This window comes from Populus trichocarpa, chromosome 1 (assembly GCF_000002775.5).
Source record: "Populus trichocarpa isolate Nisqually-1 chromosome 1, P.trichocarpa_v4.1, whole genome shotgun sequence".
NCBI lineage: Eukaryota > Viridiplantae > Streptophyta > Magnoliopsida > Malpighiales > Salicaceae > Populus > Populus trichocarpa.
The window spans coordinates 27,380,004-27,397,867 of NC_037285.2; the positions used below are offsets into that span (position 1 = coordinate 27,380,004).

At 34.4% G+C, this 17,864-nt stretch overlaps 2 protein-coding genes across 2 annotated transcripts; one reads left to right on the forward strand and one right to left on the reverse strand.

Moving 5' to 3' along the window:
- The first annotated feature begins 71 nt into the window (after positions 1–71).
- Positions 72–3,659, forward strand: LOC7465150 (zinc finger CCCH domain-containing protein 56). Its single transcript, XM_002298367.4, has 2 exons — positions 72–319; positions 1,169–3,659. Exon 2 carries the CDS (start codon positions 1,172–1,174, stop codon positions 3,197–3,199), a length of 2,028 nt encoding a protein of 675 aa, XP_002298403.4. The 5' UTR covers positions 72–319; positions 1,169–1,171; the 3' UTR covers positions 3,200–3,659.
- Positions 3,660–6,692: 3,033 nt separating this feature from the next.
- Positions 6,693–10,054, reverse strand: LOC18095077 (pentatricopeptide repeat-containing protein At5g27110). The gene has a single exon (XM_024608660.2). It carries the CDS (start codon positions 9,966–9,968, stop codon positions 7,383–7,385), a length of 2,586 nt encoding a protein of 861 aa, XP_024464428.2. The 5' UTR covers positions 9,969–10,054; the 3' UTR covers positions 6,693–7,382.
- Between the last annotated feature and the right edge of the window lie 7,810 nt (positions 10,055–17,864).

Sequence of the window (17,864 nt, forward strand, 5' to 3'; positions counted from 1 at the left end):
ACCCCGTTAAACCACCGTAGAACTCCTTTTAAGCCCCCCAAAGTTTACACAAATTTCAAACTTCACCCCAAAAATCCCTTAAACCCTATTTAATCTCACATTTATTTTTCAAAAAATCGTTATACTCTCTATCGACTTTCCCTCTCTCTAGTCCTTTGAGCTTCTCCCTTCAATATACTCGCCATCTTTTTTTCTTTTTTTTTCCAGTTCTTGGCAATTATATTTGCTTCTTTGATTTGACCGTACGTTTCTTGATTGGATTCTTCTGGTTTCTTGAAGAAAAAGTCACCACCACCTTGTATAATATTTAACTCAATGAGTGAGTTCATGTGCTCCTTACTTTTATGCTTATGATTTTAATCGTCTTGATAATACGTTAATTAGTAAGTTTTTTATGTTTTAGATTCTGTTTGGTTGGTGAGAAAATATGAGAAAAAGGAAAGAAAAATAATAGAAAAAGAAAGCTTTAAAGATCATGGTTTCGTTTTAAATTTCAATAACCGAAGTACCAAGAAATGGTAATAAATAAGAGCTAAAATTGGAAAGAAGAAAATGAGTTTCCATTTGAATATTATTGAGATTATATTTTCCTTATGAGAATTATACATCATTTTTGAAGCCAGAAAGTTCTTTCTTGTCTATCTTTTCTCCGGTTTCTGCTACGTTAGGTATTTCATCAAAGAAAAATTATTTATTCTTTTCTGGTTCCTGAAAGGATCTGTACTACTATTAAAAACCAGAATTCAGGACAGTACTTATTAGTTGGATACTAATTTAAAGATTAATCATAGAAAGTTTTTATGTAGAAAATCCGAAGTTGTCTGAGACTTCCTTGGTAGCTTTTCAAAATCTACGGAACAGATTCTTTTTCTTTATCTGTAAGGATTTTTAGCTTTCTTTTCTTATATTTATACACACCATACCAAGTTCTCCTATCGCTCACTGACTTCTCTTGTCATTTTTTTGGTCTTACAATTCTCTCCCCAATTGAAAGTTTATCTTTTCTTTGTCATAAAATTCAAAAACTTGAGGTGGGCACCCTTTCGTTTTCTGAAAGAAGAAAATTATTCTATTCAATTTTGTGTTTCTTACAGAATTGTATTGTGAAAATTGGTTTTCGGTTTGTTGAATTATGTGTCAATGGCCTAATCAGTCAAAAAAATCGCAGACTATGACTCCATTGTCTCCCATGGAAAGCAATTCTTTTACTGAAGATATGAGCTACTCGATTGATACCGAGCATTCTTTTTCCTCGTTGCTTGAGTTTGCGGCAGGTAATGACGTCGAGGGTTTCAGGCGATCAGTGTTTGATGAATCCGAGGTTAAGCAGGTTGGACTATGGTACGGTCGCCATGGGGGATCGAGGAAGATGGTTCTCGAGCAGAGAACCCCTTTAATGATTGCTGCTAAATATGGCAGTGTTGACATTGTGAAACTAATTCTTTCTCTACCTGAGGTAGATATAAATTTCTGTTGTGGCCCGGATAAGAGCACTGCTCTTCATTGTGCTGTTTCTGGTGGATCTGTTAATGCCATCTCTGTTGTCAAGTTGCTATTACTTGCAGGTGCTGATACTAATGCCTTTGATGCCAATGGTTGTCGCCCAATTGATGTTATCGTTGCTCCCTCAAAATTTCCTCACCTGAAAATTGCACTTGAAGAGCTCTTGAAAAATGGTTCTGTCTGTCAATGGGATATGATGCCAGTTTCATGTCCTAGTTTGAGATCCAGTTCACCTTCTCTGTCATCATTGATTGATGAAGGTTCCTCGTCCTCTCCCTCGGGCTCTATATTGTCGCCAGTTACCCGTATGCCTAACGATGTACATTCTTCTGCTAAGAAAGGATACCCTGTTGATCCAACTATTCCTGATATTAAGAACAGTGTTTACGCTAGCGATGAGTTTAGGATGTTCTCCTTCAAGATCCAACGTTGTTCCAGGGCATATGCCCATGATTGGACCGAGTGTCCTTTTGTTCATCCAGGTGAGAATGCAAGGAGAAGGGACCCAAGGAAGTTCCATTACAGTTGTGCACCATGTCCAGGTCACAGGAATGGGACATGTAGGCGTGGGGATTTGTGTGAATATGCTCATGGGATTTTCGAGAGCTGGCTACACCCTACCCAATACAAGACTCGACTTTGCAAGGAAGGCACGAATTGCATGCGTCGAGTGTGTTTCTTTGCTCACACATCAAATGAACTGAGATCTCTGAATATGTCTACTGGAGCTGCATCCTCTAAAGTAGATGTTATGGATTTCACCACGGCCTCGAAGTTGTTGCCTAGCTCCCCTTCAGCAGTTTCCTCGACGTCACCTTCTACATTTAATCCACTGAAGCATCTTTCAAGCAACAGTTCACACCCATCTGTGCCTTGGCCTCAGCAAACTATCCCAAATTTGCATAGCAGTCTCCAAGCAAGCCGTCTGAGAAGTTCTCTCAATGCAAGAGACATTTCATCCGAGGAGCTTAATGGATTGCGGGATTTTGCATTCCAGCAACATCTGCCCCTAAACGAGCCATCCTCTTTCTCTCAGCTACAGTACAATGGTTCCTATACCGATCTTTTTTCTCCTTCAAACACCCTGAACCACTCAAATCTAGACAAGATTTTCTATGCAAATGTCTCATCTCCTCAGCATCCTGAGCAACTGGGAGGTGTTGCATCTGTTTTCTCTCCCACATATTCGTCAGCAGCTCTTAATCAACAGCAGCAGCATCAGAAAAGCAAGGCATCTCGAATTCAGGGGATATCATCTTATATCAATTATCCTGTGTCCTCTTTGGGCTCTCAACTATCTGCTCATGTTCGCCAGGAGAAGATGTTGCAACAATTACAAAGCAGCCTTCTCTCACAGAAGTTTAGTTCTAAGCCATCATATGACCTTGGATCCAATGGTACAAATTCAGGGTCAATATGGAAATCTGAGAACAGGAATGTAGATAGGTTTATACAGGCGGACGAAATGGGTCAGCCACGCACATCATGTTCAATTGAGCACGTTGGAGAGGAACCCGATGTGTCATGGGTTCATTCAATGTTAAAGGACTCACCATCTGAGACAAACGAGGCAACTGCTATTCCAGTCTCGGCCATCCTTGATGGCTCTACTTCAAATCCTCACATCGAATCCAGTGATTACGTGGCTTTGCAAGCCTGGCTTGACGGGTTGCAGCTTGATCAGAACGTTGCTTAGGGAAAAAGCAAATAAATACATATATAGTCATAGCTGAATTTCAGATTTTTTAGTTGGTGCTATCAGATTTAAATAAGGTAGTCGTAACGATACGAGCTCAAAGGAAGAAAAAGTTCACAGAAGAAATTCTCCATTCATTCTTTCATTTTGTTTCTGAAATTATTACAGAGGTAATCATGAGGTTTAAATTTTTGCAGGGGTTTTTCCTGCAAAGGTCCAGCTCCACTTAGATTCGTCTGGAATTTTCATTTTTTCAGGTTCATATTTTCCGTTGAATTATTTTGTTAAGAGTATAGGATATGTGTTTTTCTTTTTGGGCAGGGATGAAGTGTTGCTCTCCCATTTTACATAATTTATTTGTTCTTGTTGCTGTCATCTGAGGTTGATTTGTATTGGAGTTCAACAAATCCTGAGGATGTAATAAATTGCATTTACACTAATACTAAAACAATTAGCAATCTTTATGGTCCTTTTCATTCCATCTTTGGTTCCTTAAGCGTTTACTTTCCATCTGCTTCCATATCTGCTTCATCAGAATCAATGATGAGGTGGGTCCAAGTGGGGTGGTGGGTAGGGGATATTGGATCGGAAAGGTGAATGGTATTTTCATTGTTATTCTTTCCATCTTTATTAGAAGATGAGATATAGGCATGAGGAAATTCTTATCCCATAAAACTGATGTGATGTGGAACCTACTTTTACATACTATGGAGCACCAAGGGATCATATACCAACCGTGATGGCTGATGCCTCCTTTAGTTGATCAGTCTTTGTTGCATCGGGAATTCTTGGAACTTTGATGTTTCTAGTGGGGCAACTTTGGATTGATCTTGACGGGTTGCCTAATGTTGCTAGCTAGGTTGTAAGGTTAGATCTTGTTAGGGGTTTCAGGGAAGGGATTCGTGATCGTTTATGTGCCTTTGATGGGGTCGAGTTTGCTGTTGTTTTTGGTATATTGATCCAAAGATTTCTAAACATGGAAGGATTTTAGCTCAAGTTTAGAATGATCAACTTCGGGAAACAGTCTTAACCCACAGATTCTGGTTTTTGGTGGCTGGTAGAACGTCTTTATAACTGTGGATTTCCAAGGCAATCGATCAACCATGCCTAACCACACCCTCTTTCCCCCCTGTTGTTAAATTGTTAGATGATCAGTAAGTTTGACATGTTAGCAGTGGAAAATGGAGCTGAGAAAGTGTTTTAGGTTTGATTTTGGTGTTATCACCATGTTCGGAGCAAATTCTAAAATATCGTCTTAAAAGTTACAACCACCATTTCCCCAGATGAAATGTGTTTGAATATGGTAATGTATTCATGGAAGAGGTAGAGAACCATCATCTACTGATTACAGAGGAAAGAAACCTGTATAAAAAATATATCTCACTATACCTCGAAAATGACAAGCGTGGAGATGGTTTCACAGATCATAAAGGGATAAGAACGAGCTCAAGACATTAAAATTTGATCCTTTCATCCCCAGTTTTTAACCTCGAAAATGAAGCAGCGATGGATTCCAGTAATTGGTAAGCTATTAGAAAACAAATTTTCATATCCATGGCATCTGATTAATTAGTCATTAATCAGTAAAACACACAAAGTAAATAGGTCACAGAAGTTTGCTAAAAGCTTATGCACAAAATCAATAAATTATAAAGAATGTTAAGATATATATACACACTAGTTTTTTTACCCGCGCTACACCGCAGGCTGGATTATTTTATTTATATCATTAAAAAAAACATAAATATGTCAGAACGTTAAGAATTTGATGTATAATGCACGAAATCTTTCTAAAATATTGCGGCGGTGACATACTGGACAACACTTTTTTAAAAAAATATTAAGAAGTTGACAGATTGAATTGACTCGGGATTTAAGGAATAAGCTCGTGATAACTCTATGGAATCCAAATCGAAACAAATTAGAAAGCCAAATTCTAATTAACCAAATATTCAAGGCCTAAAATGAAAAACAATCAATTAAAAAAAAGATCCAAAAAAATGACTCGAACAAACCTAGATTTGCGATCTGTGCTATGCTGCGACTTGGACCGAATTGGTTCTAACATAAAAAAAGGATTCTCAAGTGATGCCAGTGTATTTAAAGAAAAAAAAATCTGAGACTCAGGTCATTAACCTGACTGGATCAATTAAATCAAGTTAATTTAATAATATAATTAAAAAAATAGCAAAGAAAAAAAAAGACCTGAGATAATCCAAGTTATTTTTAAAATTAATAAAAAATCCTATAGAAAGCCAAAAAACAATTTATAGATCCCAATATTCAAATAAATCAAGCGTTAAAGGATGAAACAGAATAAACATGAATTTAAATAAAGAAAAAAACAAATGAATTTTTGCTTTGCGCTACGCCACGGCCTGAATATTTTTGTTTAACCTTTAAAACAATGTAAAAAAATGAAGATGGTAATATACCGAACAATATTTAAAAAAATATTGAAAAATCAATTTAATTTAATTAAAAAATATATTTTAAAAAGAAGATAAATCTAACAAAGAACAACAAATAAAAAAACCAGGATAACCCGAGTAATTTTTAAAATCAATGAAAAATCCTATATAATGCAAAATAAATAAATAAATTACAATCCATTCAAATCAAATGTTTAATGATGAAACTAAAGAATATGAGTTTTAAAATAAATAAACTCAGGTGAATATCTTAAACATGGGTTAAGTTTTTAAATACGCAACCTTTTAAATCCTAGACTTGGGGTCAACTAATAAAGTCAATTTTATATTGAAGGATGAAATTAGAAAAAAAATATTAATTTAAAAAACTTGTCAAGACAAAAAAAAAAATAGTAAGAAAAAGAATGAGAATAAAATCTGATATGTAAATATAATAAAAGATAATGAATTTTTTTTTAAAAATCAATTTGAAAATCATCCCAAATAAAATAAATAGAAATAAAAAAGAATGAAAACCAAATATGAAATTAAAAAAAAAAACAATAGAGGATAAAATTAAAAAACAATTCAATTCTATAAATTAATTAAAATAAACAAAATAACAATTAAAATAATAAGAAACACAAAAACTGAAGAGTTGATGCAAAATGTTGAAAAGCTAGGCACGAAATCCAAGAAAAAGAGAGAAAAAAAGGAAAAAAAAAAGTCATTTGTCGCCAAACCAAAGGTTATATAATAACAGGAGCTATCCATAAAAGTTTTATTCATAGTGAGGAATCATAAAACACCAAGAAAACCTATTTTCCACCTATGCGAGACACCACACGCGCTATCCAAAGATGGTGGGGTGGCTTGCTGGTGCGTTCATGAAACGTGGGAACAACTTTTTTTTAATTAATTAAATTACCGAATCACCCCAAGACCACTTGATTATTGCTAAAAAATCAATATGAAATAATTAATATGCCCTTAAAGTCAAGCCTAAGATTTTGTTGCTTCAAGGGTAGTAGAGTAATCACACTGTGCATAGCAATGAAATTATCAAAAAAGCCCCTAAGCCATTTTTTTTTTTTTTTGCTTTTAATAGTAATAAAGTGATTTAACTGTTTAAAAAATTATAAAAAAACAAAAATACCCCTAAACAATTCTAGAATAAAAATGAACCCCATGAAAAGACTCTTTTACCATTTAAAACCAATTCTTTGTTTTTTTAGTTGAGAGCAAAATCATAATTTAACTATTATAAGCAAGTGTATGGTACTTTTCTCACATGAAATAGTTTCTGTTAATTAATATATATATATATACAGCAAAAACTATATGTACCTGTCATGTCCCTACAAGTGAATACACAATTAAATTGCGACTTAATAGCCTTGCAACCTCCTGGATGATTCTTGATCTCTTTCCAAATGAACCAGGTTTATGGTCAATGGTCCTTTCAGGCTTTCCAGGAATTCCATAATCTTATAAGATATTCCACCTCTTAACAGATTAACAGTAAATCAGGATTGTCTTCCCCATCACTCGTGCCTCAACAATATTTTTTTGCATGAGCAGATGCAATAATTAGATAGTAACAACAGAATCGTTCCTGAGATATTCCCAATTATTTGAAAAATGTACTAAATTCATGACAATCATTAGAATGCCCCAAGTTGTAAGTGTCACCATAGAGAACTTCTCTTCAAGCTGATCATTCCAAACACAACTGAGCTTCTAATTCTGGCACCACATACCCCGATTTTACTCTAATCCTCTTCATCATGAAATACCAAATAAAAACCAGTAACATATCCAGATTCTCTAATCAAGGTCAGCAAAGAATTCAAATTTGCATAAATTTTGTCAGATTGAGGGTGTGATGTATCTGCAGCGGTAAAAGAGTGACTCTGATCCCTTACGATGATCCAACTAGTTCCTGGTGGCTTTCTTAAACCCTTCTCTTTGAGAAATGTTCTTATTTGTCTTACCTCTGACCAATGACCTGCTTCAGCATATATATTGGATAGCAAAACATAATTTCCTGCATTTGCTGGTTCTAATTTGACAAGGTTTTCAAAAATAGCAGAAGCTAGTTTTGGGTTAGAATGAAATCGACAAGCACTGAGCAGTGCTCTCCACACTGATGCATCTGGTTCAATAGGCATAGAATTGATAAATTCTCTAGCTTCATCTAAGCATCCGCCACGACCAAGTAGATCAACTACACAGCCATAATGTTCAAGCGCAGGAATCATCTTGAAATCCTGAACCATGGAATAAAAGAGCTCCAAACCCTGCTCTATCATGCCAGCATGGCGACAAGCAGATAGTACAGATAAGAAAGTCACCTCATTTGGCTGGAAACCTTCTTCTAACATCTGCTTGAAGGCAATGATGGCATCATAACCACGACCATGTGTACCATAGCCGGTTATCATGGCATTCCAAGAGATGATGTTTCTCTTTGGTAAGCTTTTAAAGATCTTTTCAGCAGTTAGCATGCTACCACATCTTGTGTACATTGTTATTATAGCATTTGCAAGAGACACATTTGAATCAGAAGGGGAAAACCTCCGTATGGCATAACCATGCAGGCACCGGCCTTGAGGCAGATTGGCGAGGTCAGTACATGTTGAGAGAACATTTAAGATTGTGATCACGTTAGGTTCCACCTCTGAAATCATACGACTGAAAAATAACAAAGCTTCATTGCTTTGGTTGATTTTAATGTAACTGGAAATCATAGCATTCCACGATATCAAATCTCTAGCGAGACAGGCCTCAAAAAGACTTCTAGCTTTCGGTTCATCACCACAGTTCATGTACATATCAGTGAGCGCAGTGTTCAAGGGTAGATTTATTTCAAAACCATGCTTTATTGAAAAACCATGGATGGACCGTCCTATTTTTAGACATGTTTCATCTCCACAAGCAGCAAGAAGAGAGATCATTGTGTGAGAGTTTGGTTCCACTTGAGATGCTTGCATGATTTGAAATAATTCCCAAGCCTCACCCCTCAAATGGGCACTGGCCAGTGCCAAGATCAAAGTGTTATATGAGATGACATCTACATCACTCATCACACTGAAAACCTTCCATGCAGCTTCAACACAATTTAGATCTGTGTACATGATCAAAAACGCATTTCCAATAGAAACATCCATCCTCATTCCACTCTTGCATGCATGAGCATGTAAGCTTTTACCCTTTTTCAAGCCATCATCTAACTCTCTACACAAAGAAAGCATAACAACAATAGTTCTTTCATCGGGGCTTATTTCTTCTCGCATTCGATTAAAAACATCACTAGCTTCTTCATAGCATCCATATTCAATGTATGCAGAAATCATAGAATTCCACAGGGCAGCATCACGAACTGTAGTGATATCAAATAACTTGCGTGCTAATTCTGAACTTGATATCTTACTATACATGTTCAGCAATGCATTTACTATGAACAAATCATTACTATAGCTAAATTTAATAGCCATTTGATGAATTTGCATCCCCAGTTTGAGATATCCAAATTCTGCACACGCTTGAACCACGACCAGTATGGTAACCAAATCAGTCTTAACCCCATCCTCTAGCATCCGAACAAAAAGCTCCAAAGCTTTCACCGAATCCCCTGAATCAAGAAACCCAGTAATCATTGCATTCCAACTCACTTCACTTCTCATAACCATCAAATCAAACACAAGACTCGAAACTCTCACATCAAAATTCAAATAGAACCCAATCAAAGCAGTACCCACATGAGGATGACAATCAAAATATCCATTCCTCAACCAATACCCATGTATCTCCTTCCCTAACCTCAATTCTAATAACCCCTCACATGCCAAAATCAATGCCACCAAAGTACGTGAATTTAGTTCAAAACCCTCACTTTTCATCTTTCTGAACAATCCAATTGCCTCCCCATAAAAACCACAGCCCACAAACCCAGATATCATTGCATTCCACAAAACCAAATCTCTCTGAGTCATTTTACCAAACAGTTGGTTAGCTTCTTCAAGCAACCCACATTTGCAATAGAAATCAACAACAGCTGTCCCAACTCGAACATCTTTGATCAAGTTAGTACCCTGAATACTAGAATGCACCCTTCTGCCTCTCTCAACGTCATTGAGCCTCGAACAGGCCTTGAAAATGAGAGGCAGGGTTGTGTTATTTGGTGCAATGCCAAAAGATTCCATTTGGGTATATGTAGAAAGAATGGCATGGTCATTTTTGAGCCTGGCGTGGTTTTTCATGATTGCATTCCAGTCCCTTTTAGGGTCTGTGTTGATGTTGGTTTGTTTGGGTATAAGAGAAGGGCTTCGAGGTTTAAAACAGAGAGAAATGTCCATTATCAATAACAGGGCTGAGGTAGTTTACTTTTGGCGGCTAAAAGAAGAGGGTAACGGATATCGTGTTTTAAATGGGTCGTTACTGACCGTTAAATATTCTTGTGTTATCTCTAGATGCATGACTAGTCGCTCAAACTGAAACGACTGCCGTTTAAATAGAAAGATGTTAGATGACCAACCATCACCCTCAATTGGGCTGCTTGCCATAACGGCTCTTCTTTGATCTCAACTGTTTTTGCTTATATATATATATATATATATATATATATATATATATATATATATAATATAGCTTTAGTCAAAGTTAAAATTCATCCAGTCTTTGTGTAAGGGACGAGAGGAATGTAAGGTCTTACAATATGTCATCATTCATTTAACCTCAAATTGTCATAAATTTATTTAGAGAAATTAATAGATATATTTAAGGCTAAGTTAGAACAAACCGTTAGAAATTTATTTAAAGAACATGGTTAATTGATATATTTGAGGCAAAGTTAAAAATGAGATCCACTCAATTTTAAGATTAAAACTTTTTTTAAATTTAATTTCTAATACATGCTCTTTAATATAGAACATTAACATGAATTTGGTTCAAGAAAAATTATTTATTCTAGCATAGCCCACTGTTTTGTCCAACTTATGAAAGGAAGAATTTGATAAGTTTTGTTTTATGACCATAATGTTCAGGTTTTATTATGGATTTATGATGGTTCATTAAAAATTGATAACATGGAAATTAATTCTGGTTAATACCAGAATTGATTCTTTAAATTTTTAGCTTAAAAAATTAACTATAAAAAGGAAGTGAAGGAAGAGTTCAAGAAAAGATTTTTCATGCTTTTTTTTACCTCAAATTTTAGTGTTTTTCTTCTCATTTTTTAAATTTCTATATTCCTCCTAAATCTAGAGTTTATGTTCATTTCGATGAGAGATTATCACTACCAGATTTAACAGTTTTACTGACGAAAATTTCTTTCGGTAATTATACCAGCAGTCCGTTGGTACCTATGTTACTGACTGACTCACAGACGGAAATAGTCCATCAAAAAAACATTCATCGCTAATTTATGGACCGTCGATGAGTTCATTGGTAATAAATATATCGAATGATTTACAACCAAACAAAGCGCGCCAAAAAAATTTTACCTGCTTTATTCTATCGGTATATCTAGCGGTAAACATAACATATCACCGACATAATACTATCTATAATTTCATCAGTGAGTTAATAGAAGTAGTGGTATTTGCAATAATTTTTTTCCAACTCTTTTGAATATACCGACGGTCTAGTTTCGTTGGTAACCCCGTCAGTAATAATGACATTTATTGTAATTGTTTTCCAACTCTCTAGAATATACTAACGAAATTGTGTCGTCGATAACCCCGTCAGTAATATTTTAAAAATATATTTTTAAAAAATATATTGAATAAAAGTAGAAATTAAAATAATTTTATTTTATAATTTTAAAATAAATTAGTTTAAAAATAAAATATTTATTACAAATTTAAACATTTATATGTTTAAATACAATAAATCTAAAATAGAGGTGTCGCTGAAGGATGCTAGTCGTTGTCAGGACCATAGGGCCAATTAGGGGGTGCATATGAACTACCCATCTGTGATCTCATCTCCATTACCAATTCACAAAGTTATTCATAATCAGCAGTGAGCTGTGCATATTTATCATTAAGATGGATCGTCTGATCCTGTACCTGTTGGTCTAAAATCACTGTGAACTCTAGAGTTTGAACGCTTGGAATCGATTGCGAGCATTCAACTGTTAAAGCACTACGGGTTGTCTGCAAGTTCTCGGTCGTAGTGTTAGATAGTCCATACAGCTGATTTCTATCGGGCCCACTGAAAGATCTTGCCTCCAACCATAAATTCAGATCGATATTCGGATGGGTCGAAGGATCGTCCATGTATCTCTTCTTCAACCGGCTGTTATATGTATCCTAGAAAGAAAAAATAAATTCAACAAATTCAAGGAAATAATAACTTAAGAAAGAAAATGATTGAAAACCAACATATCACAAAGTGCTGAGCTTGACTATCAACAAACTATTGCACCCTTTTTTGGCAATCATCACTTCGCACATGTATTTCAATAAAAAGGTCCAAGAATCGTTGCTTGAAATAAAAAAATGTTGTCATTTAAATATATTTATAAAAAACAACTAATAAAAAATGGATTTAATAAAAAAAATATTACCATCCGCTTTACATGTGAAACGAACAGAACGAAGATGTCGTTGTGCGTGGTAATGGAACTGTGAAAATGCCGGTTCTGGTTATCCATACCGGACTGTGACCTTTGAGTGAAACACATGGACGTTACATGCTGAATGTATTCCACCCATACAACCTTTGAGTCGTACGATGGTCTGAAATCCTTACAAACTGCCACGTCATTCCAGTTTGGAAGGTCTATTTTTTTCATATATTTTTTGGCTTTCTTTTGCGCCTTGTACAAAAAATCACACAATCTATATGGTACAAAGTAGTTATCTATTAGTAAATGAAAAATAAAATTTTAATATTTGGAATAAAAAAATTATCCTGAATTTGATCTTACCTAATTGTAGCGTGATTCTCCTTAACCCTTATCGTAACATTATCATCAACTCTCTCCCATTCAAATTTTCCCTTGAAGTAAAAAATTTATTAAAGGAAAAATTCAGTAATTTCAATAAACGGTCCAAATTAACATAAAAAATATTCAAGTTAATACTAACATTGAACCTTGAAAACCATGCATCAACCTCCGATTTCCATTCAGGATGTTTGGAAACCTGACTCCATTGAAATAATAGAATTTCCATCGACGATTTAAAGGCCGATACTATTGTTCTAGCAGCCTTAATGTTTCTAAACTGGAAATTGTCTCAATAGACTTTCCTCTAGGTATATACAAAAACTAACAAATAAAAACCACTGATGGAAACAAGTACAACTTGGAATTAACCATGAGAGGTGTAGCTCAACTGGTCAGGTCTTAGGTTTGCTCCCTAGAGATCACCAGTTCGAGTCCCACAAACCTCAAGGCCACTAGAGGTTTACATAGTCGTTAATTTCAGGGTTCGTGGGATTAGTGGAGGTACGCGCAAGCTGACCTGAACACCCACATTAATAATAGAAAAAAGTACAACTTGGAATTTTGGATTTAATTTATATAAAAATCAAAATTGATTTTTTCACTCCCATTGAAATTGAAGAATAAAGCTCCTACAAAATGTAGAACAACCTGGAAGTCTAGAAGTTTCCTCTAATGTCTGGCAGACATTAACCATCCTCGAAACCTCAAAATCAAACCATCAAAACTATACTTTAAATTCCATGGTAGTAAGGAAAAGGAATGTTGGAAAATTTGTTAAAACATGATTAATAGGCATATTTGAGATCAAATTAAAAATGAGATCCACTTACTTTTACGTTAAAATTTTGTTGGAATTTAATCTCCAACGCAAACTTTTTGATATGAATCATTAACATGATTTAAACAAATTATAGGTAAATAAGAAATTGATCTCAAAGAACCCTTAATTAACATATTTTAATGAAATCCAAAACTCTCTTAAAGCTTTTATCCCACGTGAAAAAGAAACAAATTATTTTGGTGTTTGTAAAGTAGGAAGTTGGAAAGTTAAAATTGGATCTAAAAAACATCCAAACTTTTGGAAGGGAGAGGTTCAAAGCCAAACTAGGCTTTGGACTTAAACTCACACACTCATATTGGCCCGGCTCGTGCTCGAGCTTCTGGCCCGAGTTTATTGTAAAATAGTATTTTGGACCACAAAAGATTATTTTTTGCCTGGGTCTGGTCTATGAAGAATTTCAGCCTATTGATTTGTCTAGCCCATGAATGTTAATTATCTCTTCCAAAAGCATTTTGTTTTTAATTTGAACAGTTTTTCCAACTCAAGAAATTTAGATTTATGATCACTATGTTTAGATTTAATTCTTGATTTATAGTAGCTAATCAAAGTTTGTGGTGGGAATTAATTCCGATTATTACCAAAATTAATTCTATAACCTTTTAGCTTTCAGAATTCACTAAAAAAAAAAGGGTTAAGGAAGAGTTTGATATAATATATGTTTTTTTAAGATTTTTATACACTCTTCCTCACCTTATTTTTATTGCTTTTCTTCTCTTTTTATACTTTGGTTTTCCTCCAAAATTTAGAGTATAGGTTCATCTTGTTGAGATATATTTGAGTTACATAATCTTTGGTTCAAATACTTGTTTAGAACACTACCAGAATTTTGCAATTTACCGAAAGAATATTCCATTGATGGTTAGAAATTGATTTTGTTGACATGACTTTTACTGACGGGTGCACAAACGGTTAGTGTTCACCGGAAAAACTTTCATCGGTAATTCTTGTTTGGTCTACAATTCTGTTAGTAAAATAATCACCAATGGATTTACAGACGGAAGAAGTGCGCCAAAAAAAATTACCCGCTTTATTCTATCGGTATCTCCCTCGGTGAATATGACAGACAGAATTAAACCATCAGTGATTAAATAGTACAAGTGGCATTTCCAATAATTCTTTTCCAACTCTCTAGAATATACTGAGAAGAAAATAATTAAAAGAAATTAAATAAAAATAAAAATCAAATATCTATTACAGATTTAAATATTTATCAGTTCAAATACAATTCATCTAGAAAAGAGGGGTTTGAGGCAGAGGTGGGTCGTCACCGAGATAAGGTGAGATAAGGGGGAGAACACATACCATAAATGTGTGATTTCAGTTCCATATATAATCATCAGAGTTCAACCGTCTCAGCACTAAGTCGTTGTGTCTCAAACAACAAGATGAGTTGTTCGAGCTTCAATTCGTTGGTTTAAAATCATCTAAAACTTTGACTGCCACGTGTTTATGCAAAGACTCATTCCATTAGTTTACTGAGATTTATTGCCAAAGGGGATATGGGATGCACTCACAGAGATCAATTATTTTTTTAGAGATATATGTTCCAACAAGTTACAGACACAACACATGGAAAGGCTTGAAACGAATATCACCCAGACGATATGAAAACTTGAGATGATATTCCCTCCATTTTTTTTCGACTCGATGGAACATCTACTCATACATTTATCATTTGAGGTAAAAATTAAAGGCCTAGTTCAATATAAATGGATGTATGCATCCGAGATGATAGATAGGAAATACAAATACAATATGGCATTAGACACTATTTTACATCGATGAAAATATCAATGAAATGTGTCCATTAATATATTCCAAGGCGATGAGAATTGTTCCCTTTCTCCCTAGCACTATTCATGGTGTTAATTACACATGGATATACCGACAAAATGTTTTCATTGGTATATTCCAGTGGCGATGAGCACCGTTCACTTCTCTCTGACAATGTTCATTATGTTAATTACACATGGATATACCAACAAAATGTTTTCATCGATATATTCATGTGGCGATGTGAACTGTTCACTTCTTAAGGTGTTGTTCACTGATAATTAATGCTTTTTTTACTGACAGAATAAGAAATCTAACACGTTGGAAATTAATAGTCTTTTTTATTGTGGTACACTTTCTCCAACGGAATCACTGATGGAATATGAATTTCAAGACACTGGTAATTAATGCTCTTTTTTACTCTTCATTGTTTACTCTTTTACCGACAAAATCACTTATAAAATGAAAAGTTGTCCGTAATATTTGAAGGGGTTTCTAAAATTTTTCGTGCAAATTGAAATTTTCAACTTGACTTTACAAACGAAATCACCGATAAAATTTTTAAAGATATTAATATTTAATATTTCGTCGGTAAAACCTAATATAAAAAATCACGGGCATGACAGCTTAGGCTTCATCTTTCATCCTCTCTCATTTTCTCTTTTCTTCTTCATTCTCTTATTTTTGTTCACAACCCGAGCCGAAATCATGCATTATCTTCTCTTCTCATCTTAAAGTATGTTATTTTCTTCATTTTTCTCCTTTTTTTTACTTTTTTTTTCAGTTTTTTTAACAATCCCTTTTCATTTATTTTGTTATTTTTTGTCATTATTTTTATCCAATTTTGTGTTGAATTTTAGTTGTTATTTAAATAATTTTTTTCATTATTTTGAAGAATTTTAGTTATTTGTTTTCCAATTTTTTTGTTCAATTTCAATTAAATGTGTAGGATTAATTATTAATTATTAATTTTAATTTTTCTTAATTTAGATTATTTTTTTGTAAATTTCAGATTAAATATATTACCACTTAGAAAATGAGAATTTTGTGCGAAATTGAATTATTCTAATTTGTTTGAAGAATATGAATAAAATTAACTGGTTTGTGTCATATATATTGTGTATTTGTAGGTTTAAAAAATTTAGGTAGCCTCCTGTATAAGGGAGGTGCTGCCGATTTTTTTTTTTGAAAAAAGAAGTCATTTAATTTTCTTTTCTGTTAATTTGTGTAGATACCTAAAGGAAAGTCTATTGCACGACGTGAGGACATGATCGCTACTAGCTATTCTAGCAGTGATGCTGACGACCACGAGTCATTAGGTGCCGACCAAGAATAGGCACCTGAGGCATAGATATCGACTCACGACGCAAGGTCATCGAGTGCGATGCCGCAACATCGAGGAAGGGTCCTTTCACAGCGGAAACCATTTTCTCGTAAGTACGAGGCCCAGTGGAAGGACAACCTTTCAATGTAAGTTTGATTTGCTTTCACAACAACATGTTTAATAAATTGTTTTTTAAAATAATTTTATTTAAAGAATGCAATTTCAGGTTTACAAAAATTGAGGCTACAAGAACAATAACATCGGCCTTTAAATCTTCAATGAAAAATTCATTGTTTCAATAGAGCCACGTTTCCTGACATTCTGAATGGAAATCGCAGGTCGATGTATGGTTTTCAAGGTTTAAGGTTAGTATTAATTTAAATATGTTTTTATTATGATAATTAGGTTAGTTTAATGAAATTACTGAAATTTTTCTTTTATAAATTTTTATTGCAAGGAAAAATTTGAATGAAACAAAGTTAATGATAATGTTGCGATGAGGGTTTAAGAGAATCATGCTGCAACTAGATAAGATTGAAATCATGATAATTTTTTTATTCCAAATATTTAAATTTATTCATTTACTAACAGATAACTTATTGGTAACATATAAGTTACGTGATTTTTGGTACGAGGCACAAAAGAAAGCAAAAACATATACGAGAGAAAGAGAGATTCCAGCCTGGAATGACATGGCAATTTGGAAGAATTTCAGACCACCATATATCTCAAAGGCTATATGGGCAGACTACATTCAACACATGACATCCGCGCATTTCACTTGAGGATCACAGTCCGGTACGGAGAATCGACATCGGCTTGTTCACGGTTTTGTTATCACGCATACCAGCGGCTCTGTTCCATTTGTTTCGCATGTGAAGCGGATGGTAAGATTTTTTTTATAAATATATTTAACTGACAACATTTTTATTTTGCAGGCTACGATTCTTGGACGGGAGCCAAACCCGATGAAACTTTTTGTTGAAACGCATGTGCGGAGCTCATCACTTTATGGTATGTTAGTTTTCAACTATTTTTTATTAAGTTATAATTTCCTTCAATTTGATGAATTTGAAGGAGAGAAACGAGGACAATTCTTCGACCCATCCGGATCTTGATCCGGATTTGTGGTTCGAAGTAAGATTGTCTGGTAGGCCTGATAGAAATTGGGTGTACGGACTCTCTAACACTACGACCGAGAACTTGCAAATAGCCCATAGTGTTTTGACTATTGGATGCTCGCAATCGGTTCCGAGCACTCAAACTCTCTCCAGCGTTGCCTCTATTTTATATTTTTTGTATTTGAACGTACAAATGTTTAAATTTGTAATAAATATTTACAATATATTATTTTAATTTCT

What these genes read in the sequence shown, in the direction of transcription:
- LOC7465150 (XM_002298367.4), top strand. Translation starts at nt 1,172, where the DNA reads ATGACTCCATTGTCTCCCATGGAAAGCAATTCTTTTACTGAAGATATG.
- LOC18095077 (XM_024608660.2), bottom strand. Translation starts at nt 9,968, where the DNA reads ATGGACATTTCTCTCTGTTTTAAACCTCGAAGCCCTTCTCTTATACCC.